Source organism: Eubalaena glacialis, chromosome 10 (assembly GCF_028564815.1).
Source record: "Eubalaena glacialis isolate mEubGla1 chromosome 10, mEubGla1.1.hap2.+ XY, whole genome shotgun sequence".
Classification (NCBI taxonomy): Eukaryota; Metazoa; Chordata; class Mammalia; order Artiodactyla; family Balaenidae; genus Eubalaena; species Eubalaena glacialis.
This window is the reverse complement of record NC_083725.1, coordinates 36,342,076-36,357,606: the sequence shown is the minus strand read 5'-3', so window position 1 is coordinate 36,357,606 and position 15,531 is coordinate 36,342,076. Positions and strand designations below refer to the sequence as shown.

The 15,531-nt window shown below is 42.2% G+C and overlaps 1 protein-coding gene across 1 annotated transcript in view; it reads right to left on the bottom strand.

The window, feature by feature from the left end:
• Positions 1-7,430, bottom strand: part of LOC133099828 (centrosomal protein of 78 kDa-like) — a 147,236-nt gene extending 139,806 nt beyond the window's left edge. Inside the window, 6 exon segments of the mRNA XM_061203692.1 lie at positions 80-252; positions 3,375-3,428; positions 3,431-3,711; positions 3,808-3,994; positions 4,867-4,960; positions 7,389-7,430. Of these exon segments, the coding sequence (XP_061059675.1) occupies positions 80-252; positions 3,375-3,428; positions 3,431-3,711; positions 3,808-3,994; positions 4,867-4,960; positions 7,389-7,430 (831 nt within the window).
• Between the last annotated feature and the right edge of the window lie 8,101 nt (positions 7,431-15,531).

Sequence of the window (15,531 nt, the reverse complement as noted above, 5' to 3'; positions counted from 1 at the left end):
GGAACAGTTTAAAATTTTATTGGTTTAGTTCGCCCCAAAAGCAACTATCAAATGTTGGCAGGACACAATGAAGGCTTACCTTTGTTAACATAGTTAAGTCTCTCTCTCTCAGAATTAGCCCATTTAGCTCCAGGTTCCTTAGCGCACCTGACGCACTTACACAGCACTCATGAGCTTTACACAACTGGAAGGTCACATCTTTATTTCTTATCGCAGTAACACGACTTCTGTAAACTTTATTCCTGTCACAACCTAAAGCAAAATTATTGTAAAATGAGTGATTTAAACCATACATATTATCATCATTAAAAAGCATCTAAATAAAAAAAAAAGCATCTGCTCTGTGCTAAGGATTAGAAACGACTCCTGCCCTTAAAGCCTTCATTAAGGAGGAAGATGTATAAACTCAAAATTTCAATCACATGAGATAAATGAACATAACCTTTATGCACAGAGGTTCCTATGGAGGCAAAAAGTTATATCTAAGTGACGGCTTCATGATAACCCTGAAGTAGAATCTAGAAAAGATGAGAGTATGCAGAGTTGGAGTAGGAGGTGCATTAACTGCAGAGGGAACATCTGTGAAAAGACACTCAAGCCTGATTCCTGCTGGACACTTTAAATACTGCAGGTGAGGATGACTAAAGGCCAGGGGTCCAAGTGTGAGAAGAGACAGAAAGGAAAATAGAGATGCTGGCCGAAGCAAGCCTGGGAGAGAGCATGGCTTGTATCCCACAGGTGATGAGGCCTGGGACTACCACTGGCTGAGTAAGGGTGCCTCCGCTGATTAGAAAAAGGTGCCCCGCTGCTGAAGGACCGATTAGATAAAGGGAATGATCACAAAAAGCTCCCCTTCCTCAGGGCCAAAGAGCCCCATGAGGCTTGGCCGAGCACAGTTCAGACTACACGCCTCTGGGCAGGGCACAGGCTGGGCGGCTAGTATGCACTAACTCTGTGTGGGCAAGCCATTAGCAGCATTATTTTAAGCGTATCTTTTTATGTTAGAAGATCACTTAACCCGAGTAGGCAGGTGAACTTAGAGGAACTGAGCCCAGGAGCCGCGAAACCACCCAGGAGCTTCTGCCATAGTCCGGGCAAAATGTAATATGGATGAAGAAACAAATTTAAGAGGAGGCCAAAATCTACAAGCTAGACCCACTGGATGAAAAACATAAAGAAAGTTCAGTGAAGGAACTCTGAAGAGAATGGGCTCTTCAATAAATTTTTCTTACATTCAATGTAAAATATTAGGCAAAATTAAGTACAGTGGCCTTTAAGGTCCCTTCAGGCTCTAATTTCTTTTGATTTCTAACTTACTACTCTGGTTAAGTAAAGTCCCTTCAGAGGTACAGAACAGTTCTTACACCTGAATGGGATGCAAAGAATAATCTGAGTTCTCTTCACCAGGGGATGAGTTGAACTGTCCTTGAAGGAGAGAGAATAGATGGTGTGAACCCCAGATCCTAGAAGAGGGCCACGCACACGATAAGTATTCAGCTTTTCGAAAACAAATGAACAATCATTTCCTCTCACAGATCTTCACACCCTTCCTCTGCTGGCTACTTTCTCTCAGCTTATAAACATCCTCAAATATACCCACTTAAAAAACTCTCAGACCTATAATTCTTTGGATCTTCTTGTGGATAACCTAAGTCTCTCCCATGTCTTCAAACACCTGTCCTCCCAAAAAGCCCAGATCTGTATCTTGGGCCCAGATCTGTCTACCAGGCCCCTCTAAAGCACTGAAGATGAAGTAAGATCCTCTCCCCACCCCCAATCCCTTTCTACTGTGCTCTGTATCTCACAAAAAGTTGCAGCTGTAAACTGTGACCCACGCTTGCTGCCTTCCCTTTTCTAACTGGTCACCAGGCCTCACCCGTTCTCTCTCAGATCTGCAAAATCCAGTCCCACCTTTTATAACTTAAGTGGGACCCTTAGATTACAATTCAGCCTGCACCCAATCAACTGCCTTCCACATGGAGGTCCCAGTGAGCCTCTAAACCAGAAGTCCATTTCACTGTTCTTTGGTGTTTCCCACAGCCTTCAGGATAAACATCCAAACTTCTGACAGGACAAACAAGGGCCCTTTCTGTTGGGCCCCACTAGGTTTCCAGTATCAACTCTCATTTCTTTCCCAAACCCTGATTTCCAGTCCTGTACATTAGTTTTGCCATATTTTCTTATATTTCTCAAACTTTAACACACACTGCTCCCTCCTGCCACCCCAGGAGCTTCTACATATCCTTAGAAAGGATGGCACCTCCTCCAAGAAGCCTACCCTGAACTTTCCCTTCCAAGATTCTGTGCTCTGCAAAGGGGAAAGATGGGGGGGAGGGATAAATTAGGAGTTTGGGATTAACATATACACACGACTATATATAAAATAGATAATCAACAAGGACCTACTGCATAGCACAGGGAACTCTACTCCATATCCTGTAACAAACTGCACGGGAAAAGAATCTGAAAAAGAATGGATATATGTATAACTGAATCACTTTGCTGTACACCTAAAACTAACACAATATTGTAAATCAACTATACTCCAATATAAAATAAAAATTAAATTAAAGAAAAAAGAGATTCTGTGCTCTGTAGCACCAGAACTCACTTCTTCCAGAGCACTGACTACTGTGCTTGTGTTTACCTGCCGCCCAGTAGAAGGGGATCTTACCTAGGGCAGTAGCGTCGTCTCCAGCAGCCCTTGGTTCTGACAACTCATTCAAGTGCCAGGATACTTTACACACATAACCTGCTTAATTAATTCTAAGAACCCACAAACAAGTGGTTTTTAATGTCATTTTACAAGTGTGGGGATTGTAGTGCAAAAGAAACCTGCCAAGGCCACAGGGAGCATAAGCCCTCTAATTCAAACCCTAAGCTGCCTTCACACTGGTGCTCTTTCCACTACATGATACGACTATTGAAAAAAAATTTTTTTTTTCCTGAGCCCTGTTTTAATGGAAAGGAAATGAAGCTGGGATATATCCATTTCCTAATCGCTTTGGTGTGTACCAGGCAAAGTCATTCAACAGACCAGGTAACATCTGTGCAACAATTAACGATGCTCCAAACTGTGCTAAGTGTTCTACACTGTAGCGTCTACAAGCATTAACAGAGTGAGACCTTGTAACCTCCACAGAGAGTGGGTCCTGTTAAGCCCATGCTACAGATGAGAACACTGAGACCTAGAAGCCTTAAAGCACTCGGCCGGCGTCACCAAGCTGGCAGGAGTCCTAAGCCGCACGCCCCGTCTATTGCACGCACACCCGGACACTGTGAACCGGTTCTAGTGCCCACCCTCCACCTTGTACCATGTAAAACCCCGCTTCGCAGCACCCGCACGAGGGCCCCTGGAAGCGGGAACTACAAACCTGTCTCTCCAGGCCGTGGCTGGAAGAAACTCTGGATACAGATCAGGGGCAGAGGGTGCTCAAGAGCGGCGTCCAGTCCACGACACGAAGGCGGTCGGCGTTGAAGTCCAGCAGGCCCTCCCGCAGGGAAGCGCCCATGGCGGGCAGAGGCAGCGAGTCCTGCAGCGCACACAGGTCCTCACAGCGCAAGAAGTCAGCCACGCTGTCGCGGCGCAGCTTCACCGAGTGATCATGGCCCGAGCGCGGCCTCGGGGACGCTGGCTGCGGACACGATGCCCACACCCGCCTGGGGTCCCCGGCTCGCCTCCCGGCCCCTCGGGCGCCCACCGCCTGGCAGCTGCAGCACCGCAGCGTGCGCAGGACCGGCGTCGCAGCCAGAAGACATAGGGCCACGGGCCCCAGCTAGGCCAGCCCCTCCATGCCGCGCTTTCACGCCCCCGCATCCTGGCTGTTGGCGCCGGCCTCAATGCCCTGCGAGCCGTGGGGCTGCCCTTTAAGGCTCCGGGTGGGCCTGTGGGGGCGGAGCTCGAGGACGTCTGCTCGCTCGCCGCCATGCGTCCGCACGCAGCCCTGCCTCCCATGAGGACCCGGCCTGAGGAGCAGGGGAGGGAGGTTCGAGACTAAAGCAGAGCGAAAGGTAGGAGGTGTGGAGAATTTGGGGTTTCCAAAAAGCGTTTGCTGACTCATCCAAACAAAAGTGAGACCTGCTTGTATCAACGCATTTTAAAAGTAGTTAAACTCCTGACAAATATCTGTGCTCTCCCCGCCCAGGAGAGAGCGTGCACTCCGTGAGGGACACATGAAAGGCTGAGTGAACATGTGCCTGTGGTCCGTTACCTGGTGCACGGGTGTGTGAATTTCTGTGGAGAGCTCTTAATTTCTGTAGTTTCTGCTGACTTGACACGGTGGTTGGCAAATGGTGACGTGTTCCATGCATTCAAGACATGATCGTGGTTACTAATAATCACTTTGTTTTGTACTGACACCTCCACAGAGAATTTACTACTGAATATCCACTTTACAGAAGAGAAACTGAGGCGTAGGAAGTGAAGTGACTGAGTAAGAGGAAGGACTCAGATTATTGGTGTTAGTAAATTAACCCTGCAAGGAGGCCGTTAGCCTGCGGTGGCTCTAGTGATGCGGCCGCCTATGTAAACCAACCAAAATCTAAGCCTGTCAACGCCTCAGGGTGACAAACACCGCTGAGGACAACCAGTCACAAACCACCAACTAGGCTTCAAAGCTATAGCAAGTCAGTCATTTCGTTGCTTTGCTTCTGCCCTTTTAAAATAAAAATCTCTTCAGCTCCTGTGGCTGGAGTGCTCCTCACTACTTCCACTTTGTGGTGCCTGAATTGAATCTATTTTTGCTCACATAAAGTCTTAAAATTTTAAATATGCCTCAGTTTGTCTGTTAACATTGGCTGTAGAAGTTGGATTTGTGTCCAGTTTCTAGAACAGTGGTGGTCCTCTGGTCAGGCTTTAGGCGTTACGTGTACAACGTTCCTCTTCTACCACGACCTTCTGGATGCCTCCACCCACTACCAGCTCCCGCACATCAGATCCCCTAGATGTGGTCAGCAATGGCTTTCACATGCAGCGTGGTCACATTATAACATCGCAGACACTCCTCCGTCCTCCAGCCAGCGTGTGAAGTGAAACATTACCATTCCTGTTGAAGAGTCTGGTGTGATCACTTTCCCAAACACAGCCACTCTCCAGCTGACCCTGGGTAACCACTCTTCTGAACTTGGTCTCCATCACTGCCATGGATGTCTTTCTATTTAGGCTACATTTTTAAGTATTCTTAAACAGCATATAGTATTCTACTACGTTTTCTCTTGTTACTTGCTTTATTTAGTGTTATCTTTGCTAGGTTCATCCATGCTGACACGTAAAGATGTGTCTAGTTCATGTACTTTCCTCGCTATGTTGAATTCCATGTAGGGAAATACAATAATTTATATGTGCATTCTCCTGTTGATGGACATTTAAATTGTTTCCAATTTTCAGTATGCTTTCTTTTTTAAAAAATTTTTATATACTTTTTAAAGGTTACTTTACATTTACATTTATTACAACATATTGGCTATATTCCCTGTGTTGTACAATACATCCTTGAGCCTATTGTACACCCAGTAGTTTATATCTCTCACTTCCCCACCCATGTATTGCCCCCTCCTCCCCCTCTGCACTGGCAACCATTAGTTTGTTCTCTATATCTGTGACTCTCCTTCTTTTTTGTTATATTCGGTAGTTTGTTGTAGTTTTTAGATTCCATATATAGGTGATATCCTACAAGATTTGATTTTGTTTGACTTATTTCACTTACCACAATGCCCTCCAAGTCCATCTATGTTGCTGCAAATGGCAAAATTTTGTTCTTTTTTAAGGCTGAGTAGTATGCCATTGGTTATATGTACCACATCTTCTTTATCCATTCGTCTCTTGATGACACTTAGGTTGCTTCCATATCTTGGTAATTGTAAATAATGATCCTGCGAACATTGGGGTGCATGTATCTCTTCCAATTCATGTTTTTGAAAACACGTGTTTTTGGTTTTTTCGGATTTATACCCAGGAGTGGAGTTGCGAGGTCATATGGTAGTTCTATTTTTAGTTTTTTGAGACCCCTCCATACTGTTTTCCACAGTGGCTGCACCAGTTTACATTCCTACCAACAGTGTACCAGGGTTCCCTTTTCTCTAAAAATTGTAAATTTTCTTCCTAGTGGTAATTGAGATGATAGTTCAATAATAACATAAGATCAGGTGAAGTCTAAAGAAATTTTAGAAAACCTGGATAAAGTAGGAAAACATCTGTTCACTGGCATCTGAATGTTAGAGAGACACCAAGACATGTGGGCCAAGTTCTGGAGAGAAGGGAAACACAGACACAAGCTTGACATTTGGTGCAGCTTTTGTCCTTGGGGCATTTGCTGATTCAAATCTTACAGCCTAGGAGCTGAAAAGCCGAAGAGTTCAAAAGACTCTAACCACAGAAGCCAAACAGCAAGAGCCATTATACATTGATAAAAAGCATTTTAACTATGTAGAAGCAGAAAATGAAAAGAAAGAACTTTGCATTACATTTAATACAAGTTTAGGGAGATCTTTGTGGTATATTAGTGAACTTATTTGTGGAAATTTAGCCACGTACATTGTGTTGGAGAGGCACCAAGAGTTCAAGAATTCTCACAATTTGAGTACACAGTTGCCTTACATGTAGGCATGGTGGCATCCATTTACATAACAATGATTTGGAGGATGTTGTGTTAGTCAGCTCTTGCTGTGATAATGCTTTGGAACAAATCGCCCCAAACTCAGTTACATAGACAAGAATTTATTTTTCTTGGACCTATGGGCTAGCTGCAGTGGCTCTCTTTTAGAACTCTAGATGGTTGGTTTTGCTCCATGTTTTGGGTCAGTTTGAGGTCTGTCCCACGCATCTTCCTCTGGAGCACAGCTGTGAGGCCACAGCTCCCAGGCCCTGTCTTCTCACAGAGTTCACTGAAACATTAGAGGTGAGCCCAACTGCAAAAGCCCATTTAAGGCCTCTGCTGCTCATTTAAGGCCATCATGTCTGCTCACACTTCATTGGCCAAAACATGTCACAGATCTAAGTTGTATTTAGAATATGTGTATTTGGGGCCTCCCTGGTGGCGCAGTGGTTGGGAATCTGCCTGCCAATGCAGGGGACACGGGTTCGAGCCCTGGTCTGGGAGGATCCCACATGCCACGGAGCAACTGGGCCCGTGAGCCACAACTACTGAGCCTGCGCTTCTGGAGCCTGTGCTCCGCAACGAGAGGCCGCGATAGTGAGAGGCCTGCGCACCGCGATGAAGAGTGCCCCCGCTTGCCGCAACTAGAGAAAGCCCTCGCACAGAAACAAAGAGACCCAACACAGCCAAAAATAAAAAAATATAAAAAAATAAATTAAAAAAAAAAAAGAATATGTGTATTTGTTTGAAGTTGGGTGCTCTCACAGAAGAATATTGCATTTTGGACAGTGTTACCTTAGTATTTTCATTGGCATTTGCAAACGTGATAAACGTCATGTGCACTTTTTCACCTTTGAGAACTTTCTGAAATTGTGGGACCATTTCTATGGGAAAAGAGGAAGGTACGCTTTAGAACTCAACTCTAGTTATGGCATTGTTGGGAGAAGAATTAATGATGATAAGGTCAATACAAATGAAAGATTTAGGATTCACATATTCATCATTAACATCAGCATTCTACAGAACATTCCTGGAGAATTGTGATACTTGCTTTAGGTGATTTCTATCATAAATCACTATAATTTGACCAAGCCACTTCAGTAAAACATACATCATACAGTACATCGCATTTTAGTTTTTCCTACCACTCCACAACTTATCATCAATACTGTACCATAACCCAGAAACAGAAAGAGAAACTGAGTGAATTCATTGTTAGCAGACGGGCTTCACAAGAAATACTAGTGGAAGTTCTTCAAATGATAGCAGACAGTAACTCAAGCCATAAAAACAAAACAAAGAATGCTGACTAGAGCAGCTGTGTAGGGAATTATAAAAGATAATGTAATTTCAAATTTCTTCTCCTTTCTTCTCTTAACTAATTTAAAAAGTAAGTGCATAAACAATATGACTATATTTGGATTGTTCTGTATATAACATAAAGGAATATCACATATTTGATGATATGGCACAAAGAAGGCAGTGAGAACAAAGCTGTACTAGAATAAAAATGACAGTAGATCATAAGCTGAATCCACAGGAAGAAAGGAAGAGAACCAGAAATGGTAAATAGATTAACCCAACAAACTCAAAACTATTTATTTGCTCTACTTTCTTCTCTAAGCTCCTTTAAAAGATAAGCTTGTGAGAAGTAATAATTATAATAATATGTTGTTAAGTATGTAACATATAGAAACGTAACAAAAACAAAAAGGAGGGGAAGGAATACAGCTCTATAAAAGTACAGTTTCTGTTTCTCACTGGAATGAAACTAGTATACATCTGAAGAGATTCTGAGAAGATGTATTACATAAGCCCTAGAGCAGCCATTACTCAAAACATGTGGTTAAAAATCATTAAAGGAATTAAATGTTACAGTAGGAAATATCCACTTAATATAAAAGGAAAATGGAAGAACAACAACAATAACAAAAAAACAAAAACATGAGACATGTAGAAAACCAAAGGTAAAATGATAGACAGAAATAAATCCTACCCTATCAATAATAAAAACTAAATGTAAATGAATTAAACAGTACAATCAAAAGGCAGATATTGTCAAACTGGGTTTAAAAAAGTGTTTTCTATAGGAGACACTCCTTGGATTCAAAAGTCTAATGTGTACAAAGTATAAGGGTGAAAAAATATACATCATGCAAATAGCAACCATAAGCATGCTGAAGTGGCTATACTAATAGCAGAAAATATAGACTTTAAAACAAACAAAAAAGTTACTAGATATGAAAAGGGACATTTTATGATAAAAACAGGGAAGATACAAAAATTTTTAACATATTTGCCCTGAATAAGATAAAACCAAAATACATGAAGAAGAAAATACCAAAATACATGAAGAATTGAAGGAAGAAATAGATAATTGCACAACATTAGGTGGAGGCTTCAGTACTCCACGGTCAATAATGGATAGAACAATTAGGCAGAAGATCAACAACGATATGGAAGACTTGGACAAGACTATGAATTAACAAGACCTAATAAATGTCTACAGAACACTCAACCGAACAGTAAAATACTCATCCTGCTCAACTACATGTGAAACGTTTTCCAGCATAGATGACATGCTAGGCTATAAGACAAGAGATTGAAACCCACATACATTGCTGGTGGGAATGTAAAATGGTGTGGCCATTTTACAAAACAGCTTGAGAGTTCCTGCAAGTGTTAAACATTGAGTTACCCTATGACCCAGCAGTTCCACTACTAAATATATACCTAAGAGAAATAAAAACTTATGTCTGCACAAAAGCTTGTACGTGAATGTTCAGAGAAGCATATTTCTAAAAACAAAAGGTGGAAATAATTCAAATGTCAATCTGATAAATGAATAAACAAAATGTGGAATATCCGTACAATAGAATAGCATTCAGCTATAAAAAGGAATGAAATATGGGTCCATGTTACAACATGGATGAACCATGAAAGCATTATGTAAAGTAAAAGCAGCCACTCACAAAAGATCACATATTGTATGGTCCCATTTATATGAAATGCCCAGAATAGCAAATCTGTAGAGACAGGAAGTAGATTAGTGGTTGCCTCGGGCTGAGAGGGTTGAGGAGAATGAAAAAAACATTGTTAATGTGTAATGGGTTTTTTGTGGGGGGACAAAAATCTAAAATTGGATTGTTGTGATGGTTACACAAGTCTTTTAGTGGTTACACTAAGAACCACTGAATTGTATACATTAAAGTGTTGAAATTATGGTATGTAAATTACATCCCAATAAAGCTGTTAAAATTATGATAATTTTATATTTATAAATTTGAAAATTCATCCAAAATTACACATTCTTAAAAAATGCAACCTAACAAGACTAACCCAAGAAAGAAAAAGATATCTAAAAAACCTGTATCTACTCAAAAAGTTGTTTGCATAATTAAGTACCTTTACAGAAAATGATTTCCAGGGATAAATGGCTTTCCAAGTAAATTCTTCCAAATATTTAGGGAAGAAATATTGGTAACCTTACATAAAAATCTTCCAGGAAACAGAAAAGTATATATTGCTCAAAATCTTTATAAGGCCAACATAAGTTTCAGATCAAAACTAAAAAGAATAATACAAGAATAGAATCATAGGCCAGTTTCTCTTTTGAACATGCATGCAAAATGTGTAAACAGAAGCACAAACTGTATCCATGGTATGTAAAACAATCATATATCACAATCAAAGTAGCTTTATTCTAGTAATGCAAGGTTGCTTTAATGTTCAAACATGAAACTGATCCCAGGAATGAATTAGAGTGGGAAAAAAAGTCATTTAAAACAGAAGTCTTGGGAATTCCCTGGTGGTCCAGTGGTTAGAACTTGGCGCTTTCACTGCTGGGTCCCTGGGGTCCAATCCCAGGTCAGGGAACTAAGATCCTGCAAGCCATGAGGCAGGGCCACGAAAAAAATAAAGAAAAAAATAAGTCTTAACCAGGAGAAGCACAAGATCGAATAAACATAACAGATAACACCTTATGAAAAGTAGGTGAGGATTATAGAATATTCTAAAATTTAAAACAAAAAGAAACTTTTAAAGATTCAAGAGGATGTGACAAATATTGTACATAGCCAAAAAATATAATGAAATAAAATATGCAAATGATGGGAGCCCAAAAATCCAGATGCCCAAGTCCTGTCTCTGAAGATTCTCATTCAATAGGTTCTGGATTTCCTCTATGTTTAAAAACCTACAGGTGATTCTGATATGATTCACAGACACAATGTAAAGCTTCTGCTTTACAGGAAATAATACCAGATTATTTTGTTATTTTATAGTTATATTAACAGGTTGTACTATTGACGGATAAGTCTGATGTCAAAGTGCACTCCCCACTAGGGATAAAAAAGGAACTAGTAGTCTCTACTGCTACTTGGTGGCAGCATGCATGTATTGCAAGGGCAATTATTGTAGAAATCCAAATTAGGGGAACATTTTAGAATTGGAAGACTACATACAGATCATCTAGTAAAGCTTCCAACTATTATAGTTGTGAAAAGTAAGACCCATATAAATGAAATGATTTATCTCCAAAGAGCATTAGTGAAAGGGTATGAAATAAAAAATATCTGAACTTTTAATTTAGTGCTGTTTTTATTAATCTCAAGTATTAGCTTAAACTTCAGTGTGACAGATTTGAGACTGAATTCTTGCCCAAATTTACTGATTGCCTGCCTTTTAGTAAGTTACTAAAACACTTTTTTTTTTAATAGATTTATTTATTTGTTTATTTATTTTTGGCTGCATTGGTTCTTCATTGCTGTGCGCGGGCTTTCTCTAGTTGCGGTGAGCGGAGGCTACTCTTTGTTGCAGTGCGCGGGCTTCTCATTGTGGTGGCTTCTCTTTGTTGCTGAGCACAGGGTCTAGGTGCGTGGGCTTCAGTAGTTGTGGTTCACGGGCTCTAGAGCGCAGGCTCAGTAGTTGTGGCGCATGGTCTTAGTTGCTCCGTGGCATGTGGGATCTTCCCGGACCAGGGCTCAAACCCGTGTCCCCTGCACTGGCAGGCGGATTCTTAACCACTGCGCCACCAGGGAAGCCCTACTAGAACACTTTTAACTTCGCTTTTCACATATGTAAAATGGTGAGCCTTGACTGATATAGAATACGAGATAACCTAGCACTGTTTTTAACACATACATGTAGTTAAAATTTTTTGGCTCTCATCCCTCTTAAATAGCCTCTATCCTCTTAACAATGAATGTGTCTTTCAGCTAGCAAAGCACCCCAGAGCTGACCACATTCTGGCAAGAGATACAGGATTCTCTTTCTTACTGTGGCTTCTTTATACCTGATATTTGAACTGCACTTAAACATGAACATCTCCTGTTTATACTGTATTAATCGATTTGATAGAAGAATTTTAAAAAGTGATATGCAGGAATTGAGCTGCCTTACTCTCAAGAAATATAATTCGATAGTGGTGGCTAGAACGATAAACAGTGTTTGGACAGGGAGTCCATATTGGATGTGAGCTACCTGTACTCCCATTCGTCTATTAAGAATAAATAGAATCCTGGGCTTCCCTGGTGGCGCAGTGGTTGAGAGTCTGCCTGCCAATGCAGGGGACGCGGGCTCGAGCCCTGGTCTGGGAAGATCCCACATGCCGTGGAGCAACTAGGCCCGTGAGCCACAATTACTGAGCCTGCGCGTCTGGAGCCTGTGCTCCGCAACAAGAGAGGCCGCGATAGTGAGAGGCCCGCGCACCGCGATGAAGAGTGGGCCCCCGCTTGCCGCAACTAGAGAAAGCCCTCACAAGAAACGAAGACCCAACACAGCCATAAATAAATAAATAAATAAATTTTTAAAAAAAAGAATAAATAGAATCCTTTCAAAATCTGTTTTAAAGGGCAGTTATTTCCTTCTGCCTCATTTAAGTTACCTGCGAGAAAAAGACAATCTCCTGAATCCTTGTTTAAAAGGCTTTTAATATAAAGCAGATAATTTTTTGCAACATTTCCCAAACTTTTCATTATCAAATTAGCTGAGGCTTCTCAACGATTATCATTTCACAACATCTCCATTTTCACCTTCTTTAAATGAATTGGCCTAATAGATGTGCCATTAAAACAGAGCTTCACTCTCAACATATTTTTAATTTTGTATTCAAACAGTATGAAGAAAACAGGATCAGGGAATTCAGCCATAAAAGTGAATGGATTACTGATACATGTTACATCATGGATGCAACTAAGTGAAAGAAGTCAGGCACGAAAGGCTACATATTGTATGGTTCCATTTATATGAAATGTCCAGCAGTGGCAAATCCATACACACAGAAAATATTATACATTAGTGGTTGCCAGGGGTTTGGAAGAGAGGGAAATAGGGAATGACTCCTTAAAATGGGTGTAGGTTTCCTCTTGGGGTGATGAATATGTTTTGCAGCTAGGCAGTGGTGACAGTTGCACAACATTGTGACAGTACTAAATTCCACTGAATGGTACAGTGAATTGTAAAATGATCAAAATGGTGAATTTTGTGTTATGTTCATTTTACTACAATAAAAAGGAGAAAGAATTAGGGAAAGACTTAGAGTTTGGGAAAGTAAGGTGAACTGGTCAAGAAAAAGACAGCTCTACAGTTCAGTTTTCTCTCAGCTCTCCCAGTGCATTAATCCTCAGCAAAACGTAGCCTGAACTTGTAGATGATAGTCATTGAACACAGTCCAGGGAAAAGTAAATAAAATAAAACCTAACTCTTCTTCTTTAGCACATCTATGAAAGGTTAACTTGCTGCTCAGCCACTTGGACATTCATGAAGACGTTTCACTTTAGGTCTCCTCTACTCCAACACTTTACTCACAGCTCATTCACGCATGTCGGCAACAGCATTCCTTAATTCGATGGAATCTGCAGTGCTGGTTGTGACCAGTCTCATGAAAAGAAAAGAAAAGGTGGCGCAGAAGCCAAGGGAAGAGATTTTCAAGACAGAGACGTTGTTTAAGATATAACTCGGCTTGGCGGTCACATAGATAAGGATTGAGAAGTAGTCCCCTGGACTTGTCAACGGAGAAATCATTGGGGGCTTCAAGGAGATCAGTTTCATGAGAGTAGTGGGGTGGAAACCAGATCGCAGTGTAGATGGGAGGGGAGCAATGGGGGGCAAGTCAAGAAATTGATGGCAAAGGGAAAGAAAGGAGGGGTGGATAGAAGGACAGGAGAATAGAGTGGAGGAGGGCATTTCCTTGTGGCTCTTTAACTCTGGCTGGGAGGGGCCAACAGAGAAGGAGAGCGTGAAGATGTAGGAAGAGAGGGTGGCATCCCGAGCCCAAGGAGGACTGGCCCCTGTCTTCAGCTCCCACCAGCTGGATGTTCCCTTTCTCTAGCTTTCCACGTAGGCTGTGGAAGTTGCCCCTTGCGTCCTTGGATCAGCTGCCCTTGATTCGTTCATCCTTTTCTTATTTCTCAGCACATCTGGGTCATACGTTATGTGAAGACAAACAAATCACTACTGATGGTTAATTTTCTTGAAAAATCCCCCAGGCAGGTACCATTTTGGAGAACTACATATTGTTCCTCAAAAAGCCAAAGTAGCCCATTTTCCCTCTCTCATTGGGAGAGATTGCTGTTTCTTGGAGAACCCGATGAAGAGGGTGACTCGCACTTAGGAATAACGTTGCTTGAAAAGTGCGAAAGGTGAGGTAGTTTGGCTGTGAGGGGCCTCTGAGGCCTGAGATTTCCTGAGAGATGGCAGACTCACAGCTCCCATTTCCCTCTTACCCTGGGCTATGAGCTCATCAAATGAGATGGTAAATAAAGTCACTGACATGGTTTAAAGGATAATTTTGTTCTCTCTTTTTCATTCAGAGCAAATTTAATGGAATTTGTATACAACATATGGATGAAATATCCATAAGATGGGGCTTGACTATATCCCCATGATTCCCCTTCCCTTTTCTACATCTGGCCCCTTTAGCTCTGCAGACTTAACCCCACACCATCAATCCACCCAGTCGGTCCACTGAAAGTCTCTTCCTCCTTCGCATCTGGTCATTGTCGTCACCTTGCTCTCCACTACCGCCTCCTGCAGTAGCTGTTAGGTCCAGGGAGGTTGGTTCACTGTGAGCAAGTAACTGTCAACTCCATGGACAGGTGGCAAGTGACTTGGCAGCCGGAATGAGCCCACCCTGAGTTAACTATACCAATGAGGGTCAAGGAGAATGGGGATGCAGCTGGTCTGCAGAGCCCCGGCAATTCTGAGACACATGCTCCTGGATCCACACGTTGCTCCATATCCAGCCTTGCCTTTCTTTGTTCTCTGTCTTGACTCCATCCAGGTTTCTGCTCTCCTTGTCCCTTTGGGGAGGGAGGTCAGTACCGGCCCAGGTGTAGTCCCCAAATGCTTCCTACTTCCAGGCCCTACGTAGGCTTGTATATCCACTTGCTTGGGTTGCCCTGGCATTCGTGATAACAAGTTGAGTGGTTTCTGCCCTAGGCTATCTTTTCTGGCATCCTTCCTTGCTGAAATGTCAGAGGAGGCCATTGAGAGGGCATAACCGCCAGTTGACCCGAGAGCTGGACCTGGGCAATCAGAGACTCCTCACCCCCTCCCCTGACCTTGGAATATACATTCTGCCCACCATTCCCACAGTGGGAGCCATTTTCAAGAACTCAGCCTTGAGCGAGTAATGTGTTCTTGAGACCATGTGGACAGTATACGTGACTGAACCCTGTTAAGGTCTCTGTGTAAACTCAAGATCCTGGCGGGTGGGTGCTGAGATCTATTCGTCTTTCAGCTGACCAAGGCAAGCCTTGTAAGCAGGTTCCCTTGCTTGTTAAAACTGCCACTGACTAGTCTGGAGCGGGCTGTCTCTTTCTTCAGTCTCTCGTTGCCCTCTGTGTATAGGGGCCAGTTTTCACACCAGCAGATAATCTTAATGCTTTGTTTTCTTCCAAGTATGTACAAATCAAATAATGCTTTTGTGATGAAAATT